General features: G+C 40.8%; 1 protein-coding gene and 1 long non-coding RNA gene across 4 annotated transcripts; one reads left to right on the top strand and one right to left on the bottom strand.

Annotated features, from left to right (window-relative positions):
* Positions 1-506: 506 nt before the first annotated feature.
* On the bottom strand, positions 507-10,555 carry LOC135542581 (actin-related protein 3). Its single transcript, XM_064969672.1, has 12 exons — positions 10,340-10,555; positions 9,833-9,888; positions 7,336-7,460; positions 6,792-6,902; positions 6,611-6,706; positions 6,142-6,249; positions 4,144-4,287; positions 3,734-3,907; positions 1,740-1,832; positions 1,397-1,522; positions 1,136-1,219; positions 507-942 (listed from the first exon to the last, which is right to left on the bottom strand). Exons 1-12 carry the CDS (start codon positions 10,381-10,383, stop codon positions 847-849), a joined length of 1,257 nt encoding a protein of 418 aa, XP_064825744.1. The 5' UTR covers positions 10,384-10,555; the 3' UTR covers positions 507-846.
* Positions 10,556-10,559: 4 nt separating this feature from the next.
* Positions 10,560-17,347, top strand: LOC135542582 (uncharacterized). 3 transcript variants are annotated; one of them, XR_010456110.1, is made up of 3 exons: positions 10,560-10,637; positions 16,154-16,333; positions 16,525-17,347. It is a non-coding gene; the product is annotated as an uncharacterized LOC135542582 (long non-coding RNA). The 3 variants fall into 3 exon arrangements; XR_010456111.1 differs by lacking the exons at positions 16,154-16,333; positions 16,525-17,347 and adding exons at positions 11,496-11,695; positions 12,354-12,537 and having other exon boundaries at positions 10,561-10,637; XR_010456112.1 differs by lacking the exons at positions 16,154-16,333; positions 16,525-17,347 and adding exons at positions 11,496-11,695; positions 12,334-12,537 and having other exon boundaries at positions 10,561-10,637.
* Positions 17,348-24,599: the final 7,252 nt, after the last annotated feature.

The raw sequence follows: 24,599 nt of genomic DNA, 5'->3' as shown, positions 1-24,599 counted from the left end.
GACCCTTACTGTAACATTAAATAATCCTTTCAGGCCAAAACCATTGAGACACATTTATAGAAATATGTCTGCCTTTATTGGAATGTGGGTAGGCATTGAAATACACGAGATCCTCGACAGCAATGATGGTCTAACAGTCATTTCAATTTAACGGATAATACATTTTACTTTTTTTGGTGAAGATACTGTATGATTCAGGGACTCATGGATTATTCCAAACCAAGCCACGAAGCGACCACACAACAAAACAAAAAAACTGGGGATGGTAAGACTACGTTATAGCTTGAGAGAATATAACCACCATCATTATTACATGCGTTATGGGTTCTTGTCCACCCAAAAATATATATTTTATATATATAAACTCAATAATATGAAATATAAACAAGCTATACCCTTGAACACACAGAGAAGTGCACCTGAAAAAAAAGAGCTATTGAGTAAATAGAATCCAACTGTACTTAATTGCTGTATGTGTGGATTAAATAGAAATAACGGGCACATACTTAATCATACAGGAGTTCACTTTATTATCCTGTTCTTGCACATTACTTTGTGTCCACACAATTGCTCTGAAAATGCTTTTGGCTTTAAGACACCATATCCTTCTCTTTTACATAGATATTCACCCCCGTTTGTCAGCCTGATAGTTTGGTCTGCAGTTGATAAATGAGTCATTCTCCATAGGAATAGAATCTAGTCATTCTATTTCTATGTCATTCTCTTCCTGTATTTTGTCTGTAACCGCAGCCCTGGAAATAGGCTAGATTAAGCATCGACAATAGTGCAGTAATGCAACTCTGCCTCTGTCCTGTAAGCTCCAGTGATAACCGAGGGAAGTCCTTTTTAAGACATGACCCCGAAGACAGGGTTATGGCGGCAGATGCTCGGTCCGATCTCCTCATAGTCTTTTTTGGTGTGGCACACTTGGTAAAATTCCGGCTGAGGAAAGAGTAGATATGACCGTTATTATTTGTTGGTGTACACTTTTCCTTTCAAGTTTCCAATTTTATATTCTAACCAAGACTAACAAAGCCTCCAAGTGTCTGTCTTGAGCTTTTACATCAGTAGAATATATATTTCTGATAGTAACATGAGTTAACAGACGAAGACCCCTCTAAGTTTTAGAACTCACAGTTGATGCCAACATGGACCCGCCAAACCAAACAGCGTATCTCTGCATGTGGTGAGTGATGACTTGCACGTCGATGGGTTTGGGCTGGCAAAAGAACCATGAAACATAGGTCATTATTGAGGAAGTAACACCGATGATTATGCTGGAAATGCAAAATATGACATCATTTTGAACATTTTAGGAGCCACAACACCCATAAAGATGTAGCATCCCTATAAGAGTGCTTCAGCTGACTAGGTCAAATGTCAAATGGGTTCTCACCTTCAGCTTGGCACCGCTCAGTTCCTCACTGAGTTTCAGTCTGCCGTCCACTGTCCTTTTCAGGTCCCTCTGCAGACGACGGCCAAAGTCTCTGAACATAGTGGAGCCTCCAGAGAGCACGATGTTCTGCATAGCAACAGACAAGGAACCTTGAAATACTACTGAATAGATCATTTAGAACCCATTTCATCCTCATAATTTCTGGATGGAGACGAGTCTCAGTATGTGGCAGAAGTTTATCGTTTTAATAAATCATGAGGGCTGCTTTTATATTGTCAAACACAACGTTCTTGTCGCCTGTCATGTGAATGAAATAAAACGAACTTGAACTCCACAGGCGTACCTTATAGAGGGGACGTCTGACGTCAATAGGGCAGTTCTGAATGACCTCATCAACAACCTCTGAGATGGGCTGGGTGAAGTCAGGGTTGGCAAACTGGGGGAGGAGAAAAGTATAATACAGTACAACCAATGTTATTAACAGAAATGTCAGTTATTTTTCATTTTTTTTAAACAACTAATTGACCAATGTCAGTTCAGTTTTCTCCTGGGAGCTCAATGCTGCACATTGCACACTTTCTCTAGAAATAAATCAGATCTAGCCTGAACTGTGCAATGTCGTAGGGAGTTGTGGAATATTGGCCTGTTGGAAACTACATATGTTAGCACATAAAAACATGGTAATTAACTACAATGACCATAATCCATTGTGCATATACTTGTCCAATCAGTTTACTTTATGCTTGCTACTGAACAGAGAAGAATGCGTGGTTGTGAGGTGATATAGAGAGCAGCTGTTACTTGGCGAGTTACACTATATGACACCTGCTCGTCGAACATCTCATTCCAAGATCATAGGCATTAATATGGGGTTGGTCCACCCTTTGAGGCTATAACAACCTCCACTCTTCTGGGAAGGCTTTCCACTAGATGTTGGAACATTGCTGCATGGTCTTGCTTCCATTTAGCCACAAGATCGTTAGTGAGGCCGGGCACTGATGTTGGGCGATTAGGCCTGGCATGCAGTCGGCGTTCCAATTCATCCCAATAGTGTTCGATAGGGTTGACGTCAGGGCTCTGTGCAGGCCAGTCAAGTTCTTCCACACCGATCTCAAAAAAACATTTCTGTATGCACCTTGCTTTGTGCACGGGGCTATTGTCATGCTGAAAACAGGAACGGGCCTTCCCCAAACTGTTGCCACGTTCTCCTGGCATCCGCCAAACCCAGATTTGTTTGTCGGACTGCCAGATGGTGAAGTGTAATTCACTCCAGAGAACTAATTTTCCCTGCTCCAGAGTCCAACTACTCCAGCAGACGCTTGGCATTGCGCATGGCGATCTTAGGCTTGTGTGCGGCTGCTCGGCCATCAAAACCCATTCCATGAAGCTCCCGACAAACAGTTATTGTGCTGACATTGCTTCTAGAGGCAATTTGGAACTCAGTAGTGGGTATTGCAACCAAGGACAGACGATTTTTACGTGCTTCAGCACTTGGCGGTCCCGTTCTGTGAGCTTGTGTGGCCTACCACTTCCCGGCTGAGCCGTTGTTGCTCTTAGATGTTTCCACTTCTCAATTACAGCACTTACAGTTGACCGGCACAGCTCTAGCAGGGCAGACATTTGACGAACTGACTTGTTGGGAAGGTGGCATCCTATGACGGTGCCATGTTGAAAGTCCCTGAGCTCTGCAGTAAGGCCATCCTACTGCCAATGTTTGTCTATGGAGATTGCATGGCGGTGTGCTCAATTTAATACACCTGTTAGCAACGGGTGTGGCTGAACTAGCCGAATCCACTAATTCTTTTGTATATATATATATATATATATATATATATATATATATAGTATATAGTATATGTCTACCTGAATATACATGATCTAAGTGATTGATAGTTGGTATTCAGCAGTCATTAAAATATGCCCAATTTACTTTGAAGAACTACAAAATAGTTATTTTGTCAGACAGCATGAGCATCAACTCTAAAGAGATGATGACTTGGAATTAAATAATAAAGTCATCAAATAAAACAAATGTAATATACACCACTGAAATATTTTATTAAAGTAAAGTAATGTGAATAAATTATGGTTATAGGTGATAAGCAGTAATGGGCGGTCACTACCATCATGAGACTTTTATTAATTGTTTTATTCTGTGTTACAGTAATCAACTCACATACTGTACAATGGATTTAATGTTTAAAAATTATTTTCGAAACCAAAATCCTTAATTATGTTTTAATAATCAAACCAAAAAGCACTACAATCGCTCAGCACTAGATACATTACATAATACAAGCACAACAATATATATATAGAAAATCAATGGGATCATACCTCTGGGTGGAAGAAGATCTCGGGGCCGAGGAAGCGCTCGTAGCCCACGTCGATGGTGAACTCCTTCTTGCTGATGGAGTTGATGCCCGTGTACTGCTTGATCCACTTAGAGCCGTCCGTATCGTACTTGTTGAACTCTTTCACCAGGTCAGGGCAGACATAACTGAACCTTTCCTGGAACACAATATGGAATCATTATCAATTGTAAGTCATAAACAAGTATACATAAGACACTGGGTAGATGCCAATAAGTTTAACAAGAAGGAGTCATGATCTGTGACTGTACATCTCTGGTCAATGGTGCAGCAATACTGACCTCTGCTGTTGAACCTGAGAAATGCTCACAACTAATACATGTATTAATTCCTTCGGTTTGTGTAGAGAACAAAAAGTTAGAAATGTGTAGGTACCTTGACGGCTTTGGCTGTTTCCAACGACTGCTCTGGTGGGATGCCCACCTCCCGCTCTCTCAGCAGCTGCTGGGTGAAGTAGGTGATGTCTCGACCAGCGATGGGTATGTGCTTTATACAGCTACCGATTACGTAGCCTTCCGCCTGGAAGAAAACACAACACCAATCAACCACACAATCCATTATCGCTCAAACAGGAATGTAATACGTTACCATGTATGTGTTGGAAGTTGGAAGTTTACATACACTTAGGTTCGAGTCATTAAAACACGTTTTTCAACCACTACACAAATTGTTTGTTAACAAACTATAGTTTTGGCAAGTTGGTTAGGACATCGACTTTGTGCATGACACAAGTAATTTTTCCAACAATTGTTTACAGACAGATTATTTCACTGTATCACAATTCCAGTGGGTCAGAAGTTTACATGCACTAAGTTGACTGTGCCTTTAAACAGCTTGGAAAATTCCAGAAAATGATGTCATGGCTTTAGAAGCTTCTGATAGGCTAACTGACATAATTTGAGTCAATTGGAGGTGTACCTGTGGATGTATTTCAAGGCCTACCTTCAAATTCAGTGCCTCTTAGCTTGACATCATGGGGAAATCAAAAGAAATCAGCCAAGACTTCAAGACAAAAATTCTGTTTTTTCCTTGGGAGCAATTTCCAAACGCCTGAAGGTACCACGTTCATCTGTACAGACAATAGTACCCAAGTATAAACACCATGGTACCACGAAGCCATCATACCGCTCAGGAAGGAGACTCATTATGTCTCCTAGAGACTAATGTACTTTGGTGCAAAAAGTGAAAATCAATCCCAGAACAAGAGCAAAGGACCTTGTGAAGATGCTGGAGGAAACAGGTACAAAAGCATCTATATCCACAGTAAAATGAGTCCTATATCGACATAACCTGAAAGGCCGCTCAGCAAGGAAGAAGCCACTGCTCCAAAACCGCCATAATTTTTTTTTTTTTAAAGACTACGGTTTGCAACTGCACATGGGCACAAAGACCGTACTTTTTGGAGAAATGTCCTCTGATCTGATGAAACAAAAATAGAACTGTTTGGCCATAATGACCATCGTTATGTTTGAAGGAAAAAGGGGGAGGCTTGCAAGCCGAAGAACACCATCCAAACTGTGAAGCATGGGGGTGGCAGCATCATGTTGTGGGGGTGCTTTGCTGCACTTCTCACAAAATAGAAGGCATCATGAAGCAGGAAAATAGTATATATATTGACGCAACATCTCAAGACATCAGTGAAAGTTTGGTCGCAAATGGGTCTTCCAAATGGACAATGACCCCAAGCATACTTCCAAAGTTGTGGCAAAATGGCGTAAGGACAACAAAGTCAAGGTATTGGAGTAGCCATCACAAAGTCCTGATCTCATTCCTATAGAAAACTTGTGAGCAGAAATTAAAAAGCGTGTGCGAGCAAGGAGGCCTACAAACCTGACTCAGTTACACCAGCTCTGTCAGGAGAAATGGGCCAAAATTCACCCAACTTATTGTGGGAAGCTTGTGGAAGCTTACCCGAAATGTTTGACCCAATTTAAAGGCAATGCTACCAAATACTAATTGAGTGTACGTAAACTTCTGACCCACTGGGAATGTGATGAAAGATATACAAGCTGAAATAAATAATTCTCTCTACTATTATTCTGACATGTCACATTCTTAAAATAAAGTGGTGATCCTGACTGACCTAAAAACAGGTTAATGTTACGAGGATTAAATGTCAGGAATTGTGAAAAACTGAGTTTAAATGTATTTGGCTAAGGTATGTAAAATTCCGACTTCAACTGTAGGCCGAGTAGTGTTCAGTAGGGCACACCGTTCCAAACTTTTGCAACAGATTAAGAAAATGTGTTCTTGTTGGACAAGTTCAGGAAGTTCATCCCCATTTCACTTTGCTTCAAAACATTTGCTACCTACTAAACATGACCCAGTTCTAGTAAAGACTGCATGGAATGATGATCGAAGGCATGTACCCACCACTGGGATGACGTGGGTGACCCCATCACCGCTGTCAATCACTGTCCCTGTCAGGGTCCTCTCGCCCACTTGTCTGGAGGTCCATGAGGCTGCCAGCGCCAGGACCGCCTGACAAGGAAAACACAGACCATGTCACTTTCCACTAATGATAACAACATGTATTCAAAGAGTCTCAGATCAGGAGTGCTAATCTAGGATCAGTTTAGCCTTTTAGATCACAATCAATAAGATTGCATATAGTCAGTGGGGAGATCTGATCCTAGATCAGCACTCCTACTCCTGTTTTGAAAAGGGTCCCAGAACGGAGATCCACCCAGAGGTTTCGCGGACACCTCATGGACACTCTAATTTTCTCTGTGAAGTGTATTGAGAGTTGTGATAATGCATTGGAAATCAAGTTTGACTTGACCATGAAGAGGTGCAGGGAAGAGATTATATAGAACCAACATAGAACGTAGAGAGGATTTACCTGTACAGCGATGTAAAGACCTGGAACATTGAAGGACTCAAACATAATCTCTGCAGTGTACTCTCTGTTTTCAGGGGTATTCAGAGGGGGCTCTGTCTGTGGAGAAGAAAAGTACAAATCCCCTAAGTTCCTGCTACTAGGTAGCATAATTTCCACAGTAATGTGCATGTTATGAACGTACCAAGAGGAAGTAGTGGTCCTCGGGTTCTGCTCTCAGATACTTGAAGATGACCTGTTCCATGAACCTCTCCATGAGATCCCAGTCTTCCACGATCCCATGACGAATAGGCCACTGTAACAAGGGGAACCACACACACACACAATTATTTTTCCATTAGGCTACAGGCATTCCGCATGACTTTACATTTAACATTTACATTTAAATAGCAATCTACAGTTGAAACAATAAAGCAAACTCTCTGACAGTTTCGGTAAAAATCTGACTAATGGGGTGAAGAAATTTAACCACTCTAAAATGCATAGATAGAGATATGGTTGCAAGGACTGACCATCCAACAGTAGGTTTCACCATGTTTTGTTTACAAACATTGGAGTAAAAACAAGATTATATTTCGGTTCTGATGGGATATGCCAGTTGAACCAAGCTTATGAGGAAGTTATAAATGAATTATATTAGTTACTTTAGAATATAAGTCCAAAAATGTATGTAGAGCCTGCAGGTTAGCCTTTAAGTAGACCTCCCATCACTGGAAAATGCAATGTACCTTTGTTGCATAATTTGGTTTGTCTATTGCCTCGTCACCGATGTAAAAGTCCAGATCGTCCACCCCCTTCGTCATCCTGCGCTGGGCTTGGTCTCCAACCTTGGCTGACTCTTTGATGGCAATACCTGAAGTTTAGGAAGATTCAACGCCATCAATCCTTAGTACCAGCCCAGATATGGTTTGGACATTGTTGATTGAAACATGACTTTAATTACATGACACATGCATTTGTTTTCAACCGATTTAAAACTTGACATGTAACAAATGGAATACCTCCCAAATTAAATGTTAGAGGTTTACATCTTGTAAATAGGTGGAGGGGATTTGTTATTTGGAATTTCATGGTTTTTTTTTATTATTTGAATGTGGCACATGAATTGCATCATTCAAGTCACATGTGTGTCCTAAACTTGGTTTATTGAACCCCTTGCCACTCTGAAAGTCTCCCTCTGAGTAGTCAGCAACAGGTGACAACGGACATCCTCTGAGCGAGTTGGTAGGGGCGAGGGAGTGGTTTGGAATTCACCGTAAAATAGCTTGAGAAATATTTACTTTACTTTGACGTTTTTGCAGAGGAGCTTTTTGTCGTGCAGTTTTACATCTAGCAAAGGTGTTTGGTGCAGTATTTCTCAAGTAAAACATTTTTGTGACGTCTTGTTTTATGTAAACAAAGTCCGAGCCGCTTTGCAAGTTTGTCGCGTTGTCTGTGGTCTGCCATATGACTGGATATCCTGTGGTAATGGGCATTGTTGAAATCAAAACCAAACCCTTAAATCATGACGAACTCTTGAACACAAATTTCACAAGACTCTGTTTTGGACGATACTGACTTTATGACCAAATTTAACCTACTTGAGCTTTTTAGTCAATTTTATCGCTGGAATAAATGTTTGACTAATATCAATGTCACATACGTCGTTTTCAACTAAAAGTTATTTGATGTTTTTAATTATTTTCACAACTTTGAATAATGAAGTAAGCTTTATCCGACAGCTTTTTGAGTGTGAACCAATTACACCCCTTTGTCTGAATGTATGTTTTTTTACGCACAAGCTAAGCTTCTGGGAGAGAGCAACCGTTCTCTTTCGATTTGAAAATACATTAGACACAGGACATTCTAAATCAGCAGGTTTTGCATGGATGGAGTTACGGCTTGTATGGTGACATCACGAGATGGTAAATAAGTTAATAGAACAAAAGAGTTCCAAACCACTTTGCAAATAACAGCTCGTTTTTGGTTGTTCCGACCCTGCTCAGACTACACCCAAACAGTCCTAGCAAAATTATTGCTTGAGAATTATAATCTTTTGCTTAAAAGACATTTGTTATTTTTTTTTACTATTTTTATGGAAAACTATTACAGTAAGGTACTTAATTGTACCCAGAAATGATTTGATGTTGACATAAAAACAGCTGCATTGGGCCTTTAACTATCAAAAATGGTTTGTATTTATCACTGAATAACTAGTCTATGGTGCCTCTAACAAGCTAGCATTGCCATTTAGGGTCCACTGGATGCCTCATTGCTAGGGGAAGGCGGCCAACTCAAACTTTGTGGTTTTACAATTTTGTTGAATTAGGCGTGTTCGCCTACTTCCATTGAGCACTCCAATCAGATAAGAAAAACAGGAAGGACCGATACTAAAATGCTTTCAGCAGATTCATTTAACTAATGACCATACAGTATGTCCGCCCTATGAGTTATGCCCCATTATTTGGTTTATAGACCAAGGATTTTCTGTTTGAATGGCGAATTGGCTCTGGAAGCCAAAACAACCAAATACTCCATCTAAACGTGAATCGATTCTCAATTGCGGTATGGTTCCAAAAACATAAATCCCTCTACTTTCACATCACATCAAAATGCAGGATGCACGCTGTTTTAACACAGCTGCAGCTGACCATATTTATCAGTGACAAAACATTTGTGGCGTCCGTCTTCCGTTTACACACAAGTGTTCGGAAGAAGCAGATAGCTATTCAGCACAGGTAGCCCACTCTATTCTCTGTTTCCCATAAACACGCGCTGTAACATGGAAATATGGCCGTGTGGGAACCCTAACCCTATTTTCTTTCATTATTATTTCTCGCTGATATAAAATATAAAAGGTCCTTATGCTGCCAAAACCGTACTGCAAGCGATGCGTGTTAAATGTTCAGACCGAGCTTCGCGGTTCATAACAAAACTCCTCAGTACAGAAGACACCTTCGTCCAATGACCCGTGTAATGGACAGGAACTGATAGTCATGATCAAGGGCTACATATGAATGGGCATGGTACATTATCATTAGAAGACTGTATGACAGCGTTTCCCAAAACTCGGTCCTCGGGACCCTAAGGGGTGTTGTTTTTTTTGCCCTAACACTACACAGGTGATTCAAATTATCAAAGCTTGACGATCAGTTGATTATTTTAAATCAGCTGTTTAGTGCTAGGGCAAAAACCAAAACGTGCACCGAGTTCGGAACCGATGCTGTGTGACACAGAAATACTTACATGAAGGAACAATAAACTGTGGCTCCGTGTTTCCAGCATATCCAATCTTTGTGTACCTACAACAAATGCATTGCATGAGAAAGTTCAGTGGGTTATATAGATCATAATGGTGTCCGAGCAGAGCAAAATTCAGTTGGTGGTAACCGAAAACTCATCTAAAGGGTGGCATGACTGCCTATGGACTATGCCAGTTATACGCTTCCACAAGTTAAAACATACTGTAGTCTACGTAAAATGTAACATATTAAAGTCAATGCATACTGCTAATGTAACGAGTGGGGGACACTGATGGAAATTAGCTACTAGCAATCTATCTTCTTGAACCTAAAATGGTTAAGTAGCTAGTTTGCTGGCTAGATTAAACGAAATGAAGCAAATAAAGGTTGCTGCTGACGAGCTAGCTGTCTTGATTTGTTTACTTTGCACGCCCAACGTGTATGCCATGTCTGGGTGCATCTAGCTAAAGCCAATGAATTAGTTAGCTAGCTATTAGCACTTGCTACTTACCCTGTGCCACAGTCAACTACACAAGCCGGTAGACGTCCAGCCATGTTTCCTTAAATATCTACTGCAGAATTCAATGGTGAATTGCTGCTATATTCCAAATGGGACTTATAAAAAGGAAAGTCGTTTGTTTTGGGTAGAGGGATAACCATTTATTTAGCTAGCTCGTTTAGAGGCGGAACCCTGAACCCGCAGAGTGAAGTTACTTCCGCATCATGTGATGCGGAAGTTTAAAGCGGCTGACGAGACGCTGATCACAACGTTTGTTAAATAATTTCTAATATCGCACATTATCAGAGGGGTAAGTAAATGTACACGTTCTAATTGCATGTAAAAAATATGAAACAATTATTCTCTATAATGTACCGGTAGTTTTTATAGTAGCAACTGTTCAGTCAATTCATGGACAGGATTATGTGACTGCTGATGAGGGTAGTAGACTATCTGAATAGAATATCTTCTTTGAACATTGCATGACGCTATTGGAATAAATTACATTTAAAAGCATTGTATCAATGCGTTAGATTGACCTTTTGTGTGAACATGAAAACCAAGATCTCTTCTCTCTATCCTATGTAAATTGTTCAATATTCTATTGGTAAAATTGGGAGATTCAAGAAGTATACTGCATGAGTGATCAGTTTCACCCAAGACCATCTCTCAAAAGTTTCCATTTTCAGAGCTATGTGTTCCTCGAAGCTATAGGCTAGTGCAGCACCCCAAAAAAACATCTCCAGCGACCTGCTTTTTTATTTTTACCTTTATTTAACCAGGCAAGTCAGTTAATTAAGAACAAATTCTTATTTTCAATGACGGCCTGGGAACAGTGGGTTAACTGCCTGTTCAAGGGCAGAACGACAGATTTGTACCTTGTCAGCTCGGAGGTTTGAGCTCACAACCATCCGGTTACTAGTCCAACGCTCTAACCACTAGGCTACCCTGCCGCTTAAAGATGATATCATTTATTTACCTCCCATCAACCAGCCAAGGAGGATTGTATTCCCTTCCACCATGACCACATGGAAGGCCACTGATAAAGAAGATATATTAGCTGAGAGAACTCTGGGGCTGAGAGCTGGATCCATCATGGAGGGACATCTAGCGGCTAGACTAGATCCAGTACCTGAGTTTTATAGAACATTGCCTTATTTCTATCCAGGAAGAGTCATCCATCGCTCACGTCGGTGGTCTGTCACTCCCTGTATCCTCACAAAGCCCTCAGCTTTCTCTTCTTGTTCAAACGGTCCTCTCCAGTCTGCAGTCAGTGGGAGGAACCATCCCTTTACTGTGTGTCGACATTAGGATGGGAAGAGGAAAAGCTGACAAATGGATACAGTTTAGCTGAGAAACCTTTAAAAGGTACATTTGATTCCTGTCCTTATTTAATATGAAATGTACAGGCCCAGAGTTACTGTATTTGAAGGGCTGCTATAAGAAAGAGGATGCATACAGTAAATTGTTATTATAGCTTGGGGTGTATTACTATTTCACCATTAGGTGGCAATATGCATTTGACACAGTACAATGTACAGTCAGTGCCAATAGAAAGTACACCCCCTTGAACTTGTGGGATTGAAATAGATTTAATTGTACTTTTTGTTTTTACATTGATCTACACAAAATACTCTGTCAAAGTGAACGTTTCTATGTATGTGTGTCATATATATATATATATATATATATTTACAAATTAATAACAATTAAATGACTAAAATATAGTCGTTACATAAGTATTTTCCCCATTTGTTTAGGTATGCCTAAATTAGTTCAGAAGTAAATTTGTTTTAACAAATCACATAATACATTATATGGACTCACCAGGTATGTGCCTGGTTAAGACGCCAGGTGGCGCCCCTGGGGTGGGGGGGCTGTCACACCGGGATCTTTTTCACCTGTCTTGCGCTTGTCTCCACCCCCCACCAAGTGTCTCCTATTCTTCCCCATGATCCCCTGTGTATTTATACCTGTGTTTTCTCTTTGTCTCTTTGTCTTACCAGTGTATTTCCTGTTTTTCAAGTTCTGGTTTTCTAGTCTTCCCGGGTTCCGACCTTTCTGCCTGTCACGACCCTGAGCCTGCCTCCGTTCTCTCCATGATTGACTCTGCCTTGGATTACGAATCTCTACCTGCCCTTTGCCTGTCCCTTTGTTATAATACATTTGTTATAATACATACTATGAGAACCAAACTATCTGCCTCCTGTGTCTGCATTTTGGTCATATCCTGAGTTGTGATAGTTGTTCATTATTTTGACATTCCTATCTACCATATACCATTCCCAGTTGCGGTTCGGTTAAAATACTTCTCCTGGATATTATCATTCACCTTGATAAGAGAAGATGTGAAAAAATATGCTATTTTGCTAATGTATGTAAGGGGTCCCTGGGTCTCCGGTTTGCCTGGGAGGGTTCCCTGGGGAAGAAAAGGTTGAAGACCCCTGCTATAGAAAGAGCGGATGAATGCCAATCCAATCACGGCACAGGAACTGGACAGAAATATACACTATATATATAAAAGTATGTGGACACCCCTTTGGCTATTTCAGCCACACCTGTTCCTGACAGTTATATAAAATCAAGCATACAGCCATGCAGTCTCCATAGACAAACATTGTCAGAAGAATGGTCTTACTGAAGAGCTCAGTGACTTTCAATGTAGCACCTTTCCAACAAATCAGTTCGTCAAATGTCTGCGCCGCTAGAGCTGCCCTGGTCAACTGTAAGTGCTGTTATTGTGAAGTGGAAATGTCTAGGAGCAACACTAGCTCAGCCGCGAAGTGGTAGGCCACACAAACTCACAGAACGGCACCACCGAATGCTGCATCGCGTAGTGAGTAATAATCCTCTGTCTTAGATTGCAACACTCACTACCGAGTTCCAAACTGCCTCTGGAAGTAACGTCAGCAAAATAACTGTTCGGCGGGGGCTCCATGAAATGGGTTTCCATGGACGAGCAGCCGCACACAAGCCTAAGATCCCCATGCGCAATGCCAAGCGTCACCTGGAGTGGTGTAAAGCTTGCCGCCATTGGACTCTAGAGCAGTGGAAACGTGTTTTCTGGAGTGATGAATCATGCTTCAAAATCTGGCAGTCCGTCCCCAGATGGTGAAGCGTGATTCTTCACTTCAGAGAATGCGTTTACATCTTGGAATCTGAGTTTGGCGGATGCCAGGAGAACACTACCTTCCTCAATGCATAGTGCCAAATGTAAAGTTTGGTGGAGGAGGAATAATGGTCCGGGTCTGTTTTTCATGGATCGGGCTAGGCCCCTTAGTTACAGTGAAGAGAAATCTTAATACTACAGCATACAATGACATTCTAGACAATTCTGTACTTCCAACTTTGTGGCAACAGTTTGGGGAAGCCCCTTTCCTGTTTCAGCATGATAGCCAGGCCTAATTGCCCAACATCAGTGCCCGACCTCACTAATGCTCTTGTGGCTGAATGGAAGCATGTCCCCACAGTAATCTTCCCAGAAGAGTGGAGGCTGTTAACGCAGCAAAGGGGGAACCACCTCATATTAATGCACATGATTTTGGAATGAGATGTTTGACGAGCAGGTGTCCACATACTTTTTGTCATGTAATATACCATTCTCGTCAAAACTTTGGACACACCTACTCATTCAAGGGTTTTTCTTAATTTTTTACTATTTTCTACAATTGTAGAATAATAGTGAAGACATCAAAACTATAAAATAACACATGTGGAAATAATCAAAATAGGTGTTAAACAAACCAAAATATATTCTACATATTTGATTCTTCAATTTAGCCAGCCTTTGCCTTGAAAACAGCTTTGCACACTCTTGGAATTCTTTCATCCAGCTTCATGAGGTAGTCACCTGGAATGCATTTCAATTAGCAGGTGTCCCTTGTTAAAAGTACATTTTGGGGAATTTATTTACTTCATACTGCGTTTGAGCCAATCAGTTGTGTTTAAACAAGGTAGGGTTAGTATACAGAAGATAGCCCTATTTGGTAAAAGACCAAGTCCATATTATGGCAAGAACAACTCAAATAAGCAAAGAGAAACGACAGCCCATCATTACTTTAAGACATGAAGCTCAGTCAATCCAGAACATTTGAAGAACTTTGAAAGTTTCTTCAAGTGCAGTCGTAAAAGCCATCAAGTGCTATGATGAATCTGGCTCTCATGAGGACCGCCACTTAAGGAAGACCCAGAGATACATCTGCTGCAGAGGATAAGTTCATTAGAGTTACCAGCCTCAGAAATTGCAGCCCAAATAAATGCTTCACAGAGTTCAAGTAACAGACACATCTCAACATCAACTGTTCAGATGAGACTGCGAGAATCAGGCCTTCATGGTAGAATTGCTGCAATGACACCAATAATAAGATACTTGCTTGGGCCAAGACCAGCAATGGACATTTAGACCAGGTGGAAATCTGTCCTTTGGTCTCATGAGACCAAATTTTAGATTTTTGGTTCCAACCACTGTCTTTGTGAGACGCATGGTAGGTGAACGGATGATCTTTTCATGTGTGGTTCCCACCATGAAGCATGATAGTGTGGGAGTGCTTTGCTTGTGACACTGTCTGTGATTTATTTACAATTCAAGGCACACTTAACCAGCATGGCTACCACAGCATTCTGCAGCAATACGCCATCATGTCTGGTTTGCGCTTAGTGGGACTATAATTTGTTTTTCTGCAGGACAATGACCCAAAACACACCTCCAGAGTGTGTAAGGGCTATTTGACCATGCAGGGGAGAGATGGAGAACTGCATCAGATTACCTGGCCTCCACAATCATCCAACCTCAACCCAATTGAGATAGTTTGGAATGAGTTGGACTGCAGAGTAAAGCAAAAGCAGCCAACAAGTGCTCAACTCCTTCAAGACGGTTGGAAATGCATTCCTCATGAAGCTGGTTGAGAGAAAGCCAAGAGTGTAGAACACTGTCATCAAGGCAAACGGTGGCTACTAATGAAGAATCTCAAAATTTAAATATATTTTGATTTGTTTAACACTTTTAGTTACTACATGATTCCATATGTGTTATTTTATAGTTTTGATGCCTTATTCTACAATGACTGGTACTGTATATATTGACCAAGAATATAAACGGAACAATTGCAGCGATTTTACTGAGTTACTGTTCATCTAAGGAAATCAGTGAATTTAAATAAATTCATTAGGTCCTAATTTATGGATTTCACATGACTGGGCAGGGGTGCACACTGGGGAGCCAGGCCCAGCCAATCAGAATTATTTCTTTTGCACAAAAGGGCATTATTACAGACATAAATACTCCTCTGTTTCATCAGCTGTCCAGGTGGCTGGTCTCAGATGATCCTGCAGGCGAAGAAGCCAGATGTGGGGGTCCTGGGCTGACGTGGTTACACATGGTCTGCGGTTGTGAGGCCTGTTGGCCGTACTGCCAAATTCTCTAAAATGGCGTAGAGAAATTAACATTAATTTATCTGGAAACAGCTCTGGTGGACATTCCTGCAGTCAGCATGCCAATGGCATGCTCCCTCAACTTGAGACATCTGTGGCATTGTGTTTTGTGGAAAAGAAACACACATTTTAGTGGCCTTTTGTCCCCAGCACAAGGTGCACCCGTGTAATGATAATTATTTTCAATCAGCTTCTTGATATGCCACACTTGTCAGGTGGATTGATTTATCTTGGCAATGGAGAAATGCTCACTAACAGGGATGTAAACAAATTTGTGCACCAACTTTGAGAGAAACAAGCTTTTTGTGCAAGATTTCTGGTATATTTTATGAAACTCGTGAAACATGGGAACAATACTTTACATGATGCGTTTTTATATTTTTTATTGTTCCACAGGGATGTTGGTCCACGCTGATGACATCATGCAGTTTCTGCAGTTCGGATGGCGGGACACTACCGCCACCAGCCTGTACCGTTGACACCAGGTTGGATGGGTCCCTGGACTCATGCTGCTTATGCCAAGTCTTGACTCTGCCATCAGCATGACGCAACAGGAACTGGGATTCCTTGGACCAGGTAATGTTTTCCCACTCCTCAATTGTGCAGTAATAGTGAACACGTGCCTTTCTCTTCTTTTTAGCTGATAGGAGTTGAACCCGGTGTGGTCGTCTGCTATAATAGCCCATCCGTGACAAGTATCAACAAGTTGTCTGTTCCGAGATCTCATTCTACACACTACTGTTGTACTGAGCTGTTTTTGCCCACAGGACTGCTGCTGACTGGATGTTTTTTTTGTTTGTCGCACCATTCTGGGGAAACCCTAGACACTGTCGTGAGTGAAAAGCCCAGGAGTTCGGCCATTTCTGAGATACTGGAATCGCCGATCATACCACGCTCAAAGTCGCTTAGGTCATTAGTTTTGCCCAACGTTCAATTGAACAGTAACTGAATGCCTCAATGTCTGTCTACTTGCTTCATATATCAAGCTATAGCCACGTGACTCACTGTGTCGTAGGAGCGATCCATTTTGTGAACAGGGTGGTGTACCTAATAAACTAACCAGTGAGTGTATATATTCATGAAAATAATGTCAGGTCACAGCTCGCTGCTCTTAAAGCTGGAATCTGCAGTTGAAACAATAACAAAGTGGACACCCCACCTCTGTTTCGGTAAAAGCTTAGGGATGGGCCCAAGAGGTATGGCCATAGAGACATTTTCTAAGATTTTTACCAAAACATTTTGTTATTGTGGGGTGTAACCACTCTCAAACTCATAGACAGAGCTATGGATGCAAAGACTGATCATACATGATATCAAAATGATAGCTTTAACCATGTTTTGAGGCTTGTTTACATTTATATTGTTTACAAAGTTTGGAGTAAAACAAGCTTATATTTGGGGTTCTAATGGGCTACAACAGTTGAACTAAGCTCATGAGAGCCTTCAGAAAGTAATCACACCCCTATTAGTTTTCCACATTTTGCCTGAATTTAAAATGGATTGAATTTACATTTTGTGTCACTGATCTACACAAAATAATGTCAACATGTTGTTTGAAATGTTTTTTTGAAATGAATAAAAAATGAATAGCTGAAATGTCTTGGGTCAATAGGTATTCAACCCCTGTGTTATGGCAAGCCTAAATAAGTTCAGGACTTAATGTTCTTAACAAATCGCATAATACGTTGCAGGGACTCATTCCGTGTTCAATAATAGTGGTCAACATGATATTTGAATGACTACCTCATCTCTGTACCTCACATATACAATTATCTGTAAGCTTCCTCAAACGAGTAGTGAATTTCAAGGACAGATTCAACCACAAAGACCAGGGAGATTTTTCAATGCTTCGCAAAGAAGGGCACCGATTTGGTAGATGTGTAAAAATAAGAAAGGCAGATACTGAATATCCATCTGAGCAAGTTGAAGTTATTAATTACACTTTGGATGGTGTATCAATACACCCAGTCTCCACAAAGATACAGGTATCCTTCCTAACTGCCGATATAAGGCAGCCCCGCGCACCTCTGATTCAGAGGGGTTGGGTTAAATGCGGAAGACACATTTCAGTTGTATGCATTTCAGTTGTACAACTGACTAGGTAAACCCCCTTTCCTTTCCCTTTTAACTCAGTTGCTAGAGAGGAAGGAAACTGCTCAGTGATTTCACTGAGACCCATGGTGATTTTAAAACAGTTACAGAGTTTAATGGTTGTGATACTGTATGAGGAAACAGGATGGATCAACAACATTGTATTTACTCCACAATACGAACCTAAATGACAGTGTGAAAATAAGGATGACTGTACAGAATAAAGATATTCCAAAACATGCATCCTGTTTGCAACAAGGCACTTAAAAGTGACACTGCAAAAAAATGTGGCAAAGAAATGTACTTTTTGTCCTGAATACAAAGTGTTATGTGTGTGGGGCAAATCCAACACAACACTTCACTGAGTACCACTCTTCATATTTTTAAGCATGGTGGTGGCTACACCATGTTATTGGTATGGTTGTCATCAGCAAGGAATAGGGAGTTTTTTTAGGATAAAAAAGAAATGGAATAGAGCTAAGCACAGGCAAAATCCTATAGGAAAACCTGGATCAGCCTGCTTTCTAACAGAATGGGGGAGACAAATTCACCTTTCAGCAGGACAATAATCTAAAACACAAGGCAATATCTACACTGGAGTTTCTTACCAAGATGACATTGAATGTTCCTGAGTGGCCCAGTTTTTCACTGAAATCGTCTTGAAAATCTATGGGAAGACTTGACAATAGCTGTCTAGCAATGATCAATAATCAACTTGACAGAGCTTAAAGAATTTAAAAAAGAATAATGGGTAAATATTGTACCATCAAGGTGTTCAAAGCTTACACCAAAGTCTCCAAAGATGCTTCTACAAAGAATTGACTCAGGGGTGTAAATACTTATGTAAATGAGATATTTCTGTATTTTATTTTCAATACATTTCTAAAAGCATGTTTTCACTTCGTCATTATGGGGTATTGTGCGTAGATGAGTGAGAACAAAATCCATTTTGAATTCAGGCTGTAACAAAATGTAGAATAAGTCAAAGGGTATGAATAATTTCTGAAGGTGCCTTAAGTTATATTATTCAATATATATATATATATAAATAATTTACACTGTAATTCCAAAAATAGATTAAGCAATTTAGGATTCTAGATTTAATGGACTTAATCAATATACCTGTTTAGTTGGTGTTGACTTATAGTCTAAATCTGTGCATAAGAAAAATAAATTAAACTACATATTCAGTTTTACTCCCTTGAGGTGATGGATTCAAGCTCTTTTTGTCACATCTTCTCCCGCTTGCCCCCTCCAGCGCTCGACGTCACCGGTCTATTAACCTACGGTCCTGGTGTAACAGTCTAACTTTAGACCGTCCCCTCGGCCATACCCGGGCGCGAACCAGGGACCCTCTGCACACATCAACAACAGTCACCCACGAAGCGTCGTTACCCATCGCTCCACAAAAGCCTCTGCAAGGGGAACTACTACTTCAAGGTCTCAGAGCAAGTGACGTCACCGATTGAAACGCTATTTAGCGCGCACTGCTAACTAAGCTAGCCGTTTCACATCCGTTACACTGGCAACACCCCTTAAACCACACCTGGCAACTATTATTACGTACACCTGCGCCCCATCATCAGTCACACCTGGACTTCATTACTACCTTGATTACTTACCATTTATATAGCACTCTGTTCCGTCAGTCATCAGGTAGTATTGTTTATGTTTCCTTGTTAGATATGGCTCTTGGTTTGTATTCGGGCCACGGTCGTTATTATTAAACTCACACTGCAGTTATTTTCTGACTCACTGCGTCTACGTTACACTTTTGCAAAATAGATGTCAAACGTTGGTTTCACTTTTATTTTGACGATGGCAAGGCCAAACGCATGAATATGAACCACGTTAATATATGTGGTCCTTGACGGAAACAAGATCAAAATGCTGTAGGCATCTTTTCCTGATTTATAAAACGTATGTTATTAGAGGTTGTGGGACTATGGACTACTCCATGATGATAACAATGCAATCAGAAGTGTTATGAATTTGGCACAAAGTTATTTATTCTCAATAAAATAGAATAACTTACTTTACCCAAAGGAGACTTCAGGTGTGAGAATTTGGATGAGATACCTAAAGTAAACCTAATGGTAACATTCACATAAGACAATAGCAATAACACTCAATACCTAGGTGGCTGGTTGTCTGCATCCAGCGCAACAGCATCCATTATTTGTGGGTGACAAACTAACCTGTGACAGTCAATCTGGAGGTGCTCATGAAAATGCTTTACGAGTGATGGAGTGAAGCACCTGTAGAGCAAACTCCTGGTCAAGATGAATCACCTTCCAATGGGTCAACAGAGGCTCAACACACTGATGGAATTCATAAACCTGAAACTAAATTTAGTGGGAGGTTTTCCCCTCAAAGAGAGGTTATATTGCAGGTTGCTGTAAAGAAACAATTGAATATTGGGGGAATATACTCACCATAACACATGGAATATTTGTGGTATTCCATGATTTGTATGTACTGGCTTCACAACAAAAAGTACATATAGTACCAGTCAAAAGTTTGGACACCTACTCATTCAAGGGTTTTTATTTATTTTTTACAATTTTCTACATGGTAGAATAACAGTGAAGACATCAAAACTATGACAACACGTGGAATCATGTTGTAACCAAAAAAGTGTTAAATCAAAATATATTTTATATTTGCGATTCTTCAAAGTAGCCACCCTTTGCCTTGATGGCAGCTTTGCACACTTTTGGCCTTCTCTCAACCAGCTATCATGAGGTAGTCACCTGGAATGCATTTCAATGAACAGGTATGCCTTCTTTCCTTCTTAATGCGTTTGAGCCAATCAGTTGTGTTGTGACAAGGTAGGGGTAGTACAGAATATAGCCCTATTTGGTCAAAGACCAAGTCCATATTATAGTAAGAACAGCTCACATAAGCAATGAGAAATGACAGTCCATCATTCTTTAAGACATGAAGGTCAATCAATATGGAAAATGTCAATAACTTTGAAAAGTTCTTCAAATGCAGTCGCTAAAACCATCAAGCGCTATGATGAAAATGGCTCTCATGAGGACCGCCACAGGAAAGGAAGACCCAGAGTTACCTCTGCTGCAGAGGATAAGTTCAAGAGAGTTACCAGCCTCAGATTGCAGCCCAAATAAATTCTTCACAGAGTTCAAGTAACAGACACATCTCAACATTAACTGTTCCGAGGAGACTGCGTGAATCTGGCCTTCATGGTCGAATTGCTGCAAAGAAACCACTACTAAAGGACACCAATAATAATAAGATTTGATTTGATTTGAGACTTGTTTGGGCCAAGAAACACGAGCAATGAACATTCGCCCAGGTGGAAATCAGTCCTTTGGTTTGGAGTCCAAATTTGAGATTTTTGGTTCCAACCACTGTCTTTGTGAGACGCATAGTAGGTGACCGGATGATCTTTGCATGTGTGGTTCCCACCGTTAAGCATGGAGGTGGGGGTGATTTTCTGGTGACACTTTCAGTGATTTATTTACAACCACAGCATTCTGCAGCGATACGCCATCCCATCTGGTTGGTGCTTAGTCCCCCTATCATTTGTTTTTCAACATGACAATGACCCCACACACCTCCAGGCTGTGTAAGGGCTATTTGACCAAGAAGGAGAGTGATGGAGTGCTGCATCAGATGATCTGGCCTCCACAATCAACACGACCTCAACCCAATTGAGATGGTTTGGGATGAGTTGAATCACAGAGTGAAGGAAAAGCAGCTAACAAGTGCTCAGCATATGTGGGAAGTCCTTCAAGACTGTTGGAAAAGCATTCTAGGTGAAGCTGGTTGAGAGAATGCCAAGACTGTGCAAAACTGTCATCAAGGCAAAGGGTGGCTACTTTGAAGAATCTCAAATATAAAAAAAAAATAATTGTTTAACCATTTTTTGGTTACTACATGATTCCATATGTGTTATTTCTTAGTGTTGATGTCTTCACTATTACTCTACAATATATAAAAAAGTAAAAAGAAAGAAAAACCCTTGAATGAGTAGGTGTGTTCAAACTTTTGACTGGTACTGTACATGTTACACTAATGAAAAACAAGAAATTACATCAGTAAAATTTAGGATTTTTAAAAATGATCTAATATTTTTTTTATTTCGATCTATAGTCAGGGGTTTATCAATTCTCAATCTAGGGACAGTTAAATGTTTTACTCTAAAAAAGTGGACATCTGTTCATAATTATCCCAAAGTTGTAAAAAACCTTTGAGACATGGCATCTTACTTTAGGAGATAAATGACTGGACTAGATTAATGCTAGCCACAAATTACACCCTATTCTCTATGGGCCCTGATGTAAAGTATTGCACTAGTTGGTAATAGAGTGCCATTTGGGACGAACACTAGATTAACTTTTTACAAGACATCAATTTCCATCACTGCATGTCTCAATCTATAAAGCATAACTATTGGATTCCAAGTGTCGGCTTCTATTTTAATCAGTGTAAAACGACAGGGCATTGCACCAAGGGTTCTCCCGACCGACATTATTTTGATTAATACAGTCTCTTTTATCTTCTGGCTTCTTCTGGTGGCTTGATGTATTTAGTGTAGGCCCCAAAGCTTGTTAATGTTTTCCCATTGCCTAATGATATAGATCCTCTCTTACTCCCATCCCCAATAACACAGTTGAATCAATCAAAACAGATGTGTTATTAAGTTTTGTTTTCTTTATTAGCTCCCTTGAGAAAAAGATAAGTTGAGACACTTTTTTATTTCCCATCAGATCACTTTAGAGTGGGAGAGAAAACGAACATTTACTTTCGTCAATTAGCTGGTTTTGATCAGTCAGGCTGTATTGCTGATCCTCATAACGTGGAGTGTTTGGACATAACTCAGCACAAAGCAATCGAGGCAAAGACACTATATAATGCGCGCCCGTTTTCCTGTGGGACATGTACACCACATGCAGGCACATGTTCCTATATGTCTCCAACTGCATAGAGTCCATGCTCCTTTTCTTTAAATAATCAAAGCCATAACTGCTCACCGAGTCGGTGACCGCGGTTACGGATTTTTCTTTTTAGGTGGTCTTTTTTTTTTTTGCATCTGCCCCACCAAAAGGCCTGTCTGTGCATTGCCCTGACCGTGCATGTCTGCAACAGCATGTATTTGTGATGCCATTTTATTATTTAAGTCTGCTGCGGAAGCCTGGTACCCCCCCCTCCCATTTCACACATGTGAAATGATAACTCAGATCAATCCCATCGAAACTCTGGCTCCAAAATGATCCTATTAAGCCAGTATTAGCAGTCGGGTGATTAGGATGTCCCTATGGTTTTGGACCCACCTCCTCTATCCCATCCCAAAAACATAATAACTACCTTGTACACAATCCTTCCCAAAATATGAATACTTTTGCCATCCTGGCGAACACACTTGCAAAGTAAACAAATCAAACATGAGTTGAAGTCCCTCATCAACTAGAGTGTTTCAACCAGCACCCCCTAATATGACTATGTTTGCACAAACATCATTAGGGCCGAAGCAGAGGTAGCCCTATTATTTCTAATAATCTCTGTCTTTTTTGCTATTTCTTAAACCCAGGAGGTACCCAGGGGTACTAACTGTCGTCTGCAGTTAGTACCCCCTCTTCTCCTACTATCTCAATCCTTTGGCTCTCTCCTTTTCCACACAGCCTCTCTGCTTAATAGCGCCGTCTGTCGCCAACACTTTTTCTGCTGCAGGGTGCAGTTGCCGCTGCTTTAATGATCCTGTTCGAGAAGGTACCGGAACGTCCGCTTTGCTTGTGTTCAGTACTGTGTTTCTCTGTGATCTTGTGCGTCTAACTGCGTACTTTTATCAGACCGGCCGAGGCTTAATCTCCTTCATTTACTGTACGAAGAGTACATAATTGCTTCTGGCTCACGTGCCTCATCCTATGACTTTGTGTGTGTTTACTAGAAATATTACCACTGGGACTTATTAACACTGTAAATGTGCTGTTGGTCCATCATTGCGTAATCAAATGGGAAGTATGTAAGCCTCACTTAAGACATGGATGACAGTTGATGTGAATGAAAGCGGATGCTCGTTGTTACAATCGTATTCCTAAAGGAGAGTAGATAACAAAACAAATGGTGGAGGTGAAAGACATCTCCTCATCCAAATCTCAAGCACATCATCTTAAAGCTCATGAGTTGAATGAGGCATTAATGCTACTCGAACGTACCGGGCAGAAACAGAGACCTCAAGGTCCGCTACACCTCACAAGAAGCTAAGACTATATGTTGCTAGGTTTTTGTTGGGAAGACGTGCCAGGTCTTTGCCGATACACCTGGAGCCTTCCATACACTGATTTTATATCTCTGCCGGAATTACTTTTGTACGTTGAGAGGAACATGGGGCTCCATTGCCCTTGCCAGAGGTTGTAAAGAAGCCATGGGGCGTTATGTCTCACTGAAGGGGCTTTTAGGCCTGGTGAATCAGCATTCGATGAGAGACTGACAGACTGACAGACAATGTAATTTTGGCTGCATTTACAGGCAGCCCAATTTTTATATTTTTTCCAGTAATTGGTCTTTTGACCAGTCACATCAGTCCTTTTCACATCTTTTTCAGAGCTGATCTGATTGGACAAAAGATCAATTTCTAAAAAAATCTAAACTCTGCCTTAGAGAGGCACATAGGATCGGTTTCTAAATCACTTACGCCTGCAGCAGCCCCTTCTGAAGTGCATGTTATCTTGTCCCCCGCGGGACGGTTGAGCTAACGTAGGCTAATGTGATTAGCATGAGGTTG

The sequence above is a fragment of the Oncorhynchus masou genome, chromosome 6 (assembly GCF_036934945.1).
Source record: "Oncorhynchus masou masou isolate Uvic2021 chromosome 6, UVic_Omas_1.1, whole genome shotgun sequence".
NCBI lineage: Eukaryota > Metazoa > Chordata > Actinopteri > Salmoniformes > Salmonidae > Oncorhynchus > Oncorhynchus masou.
This window is presented reverse-complemented; position numbering and strand designations above follow the sequence as displayed.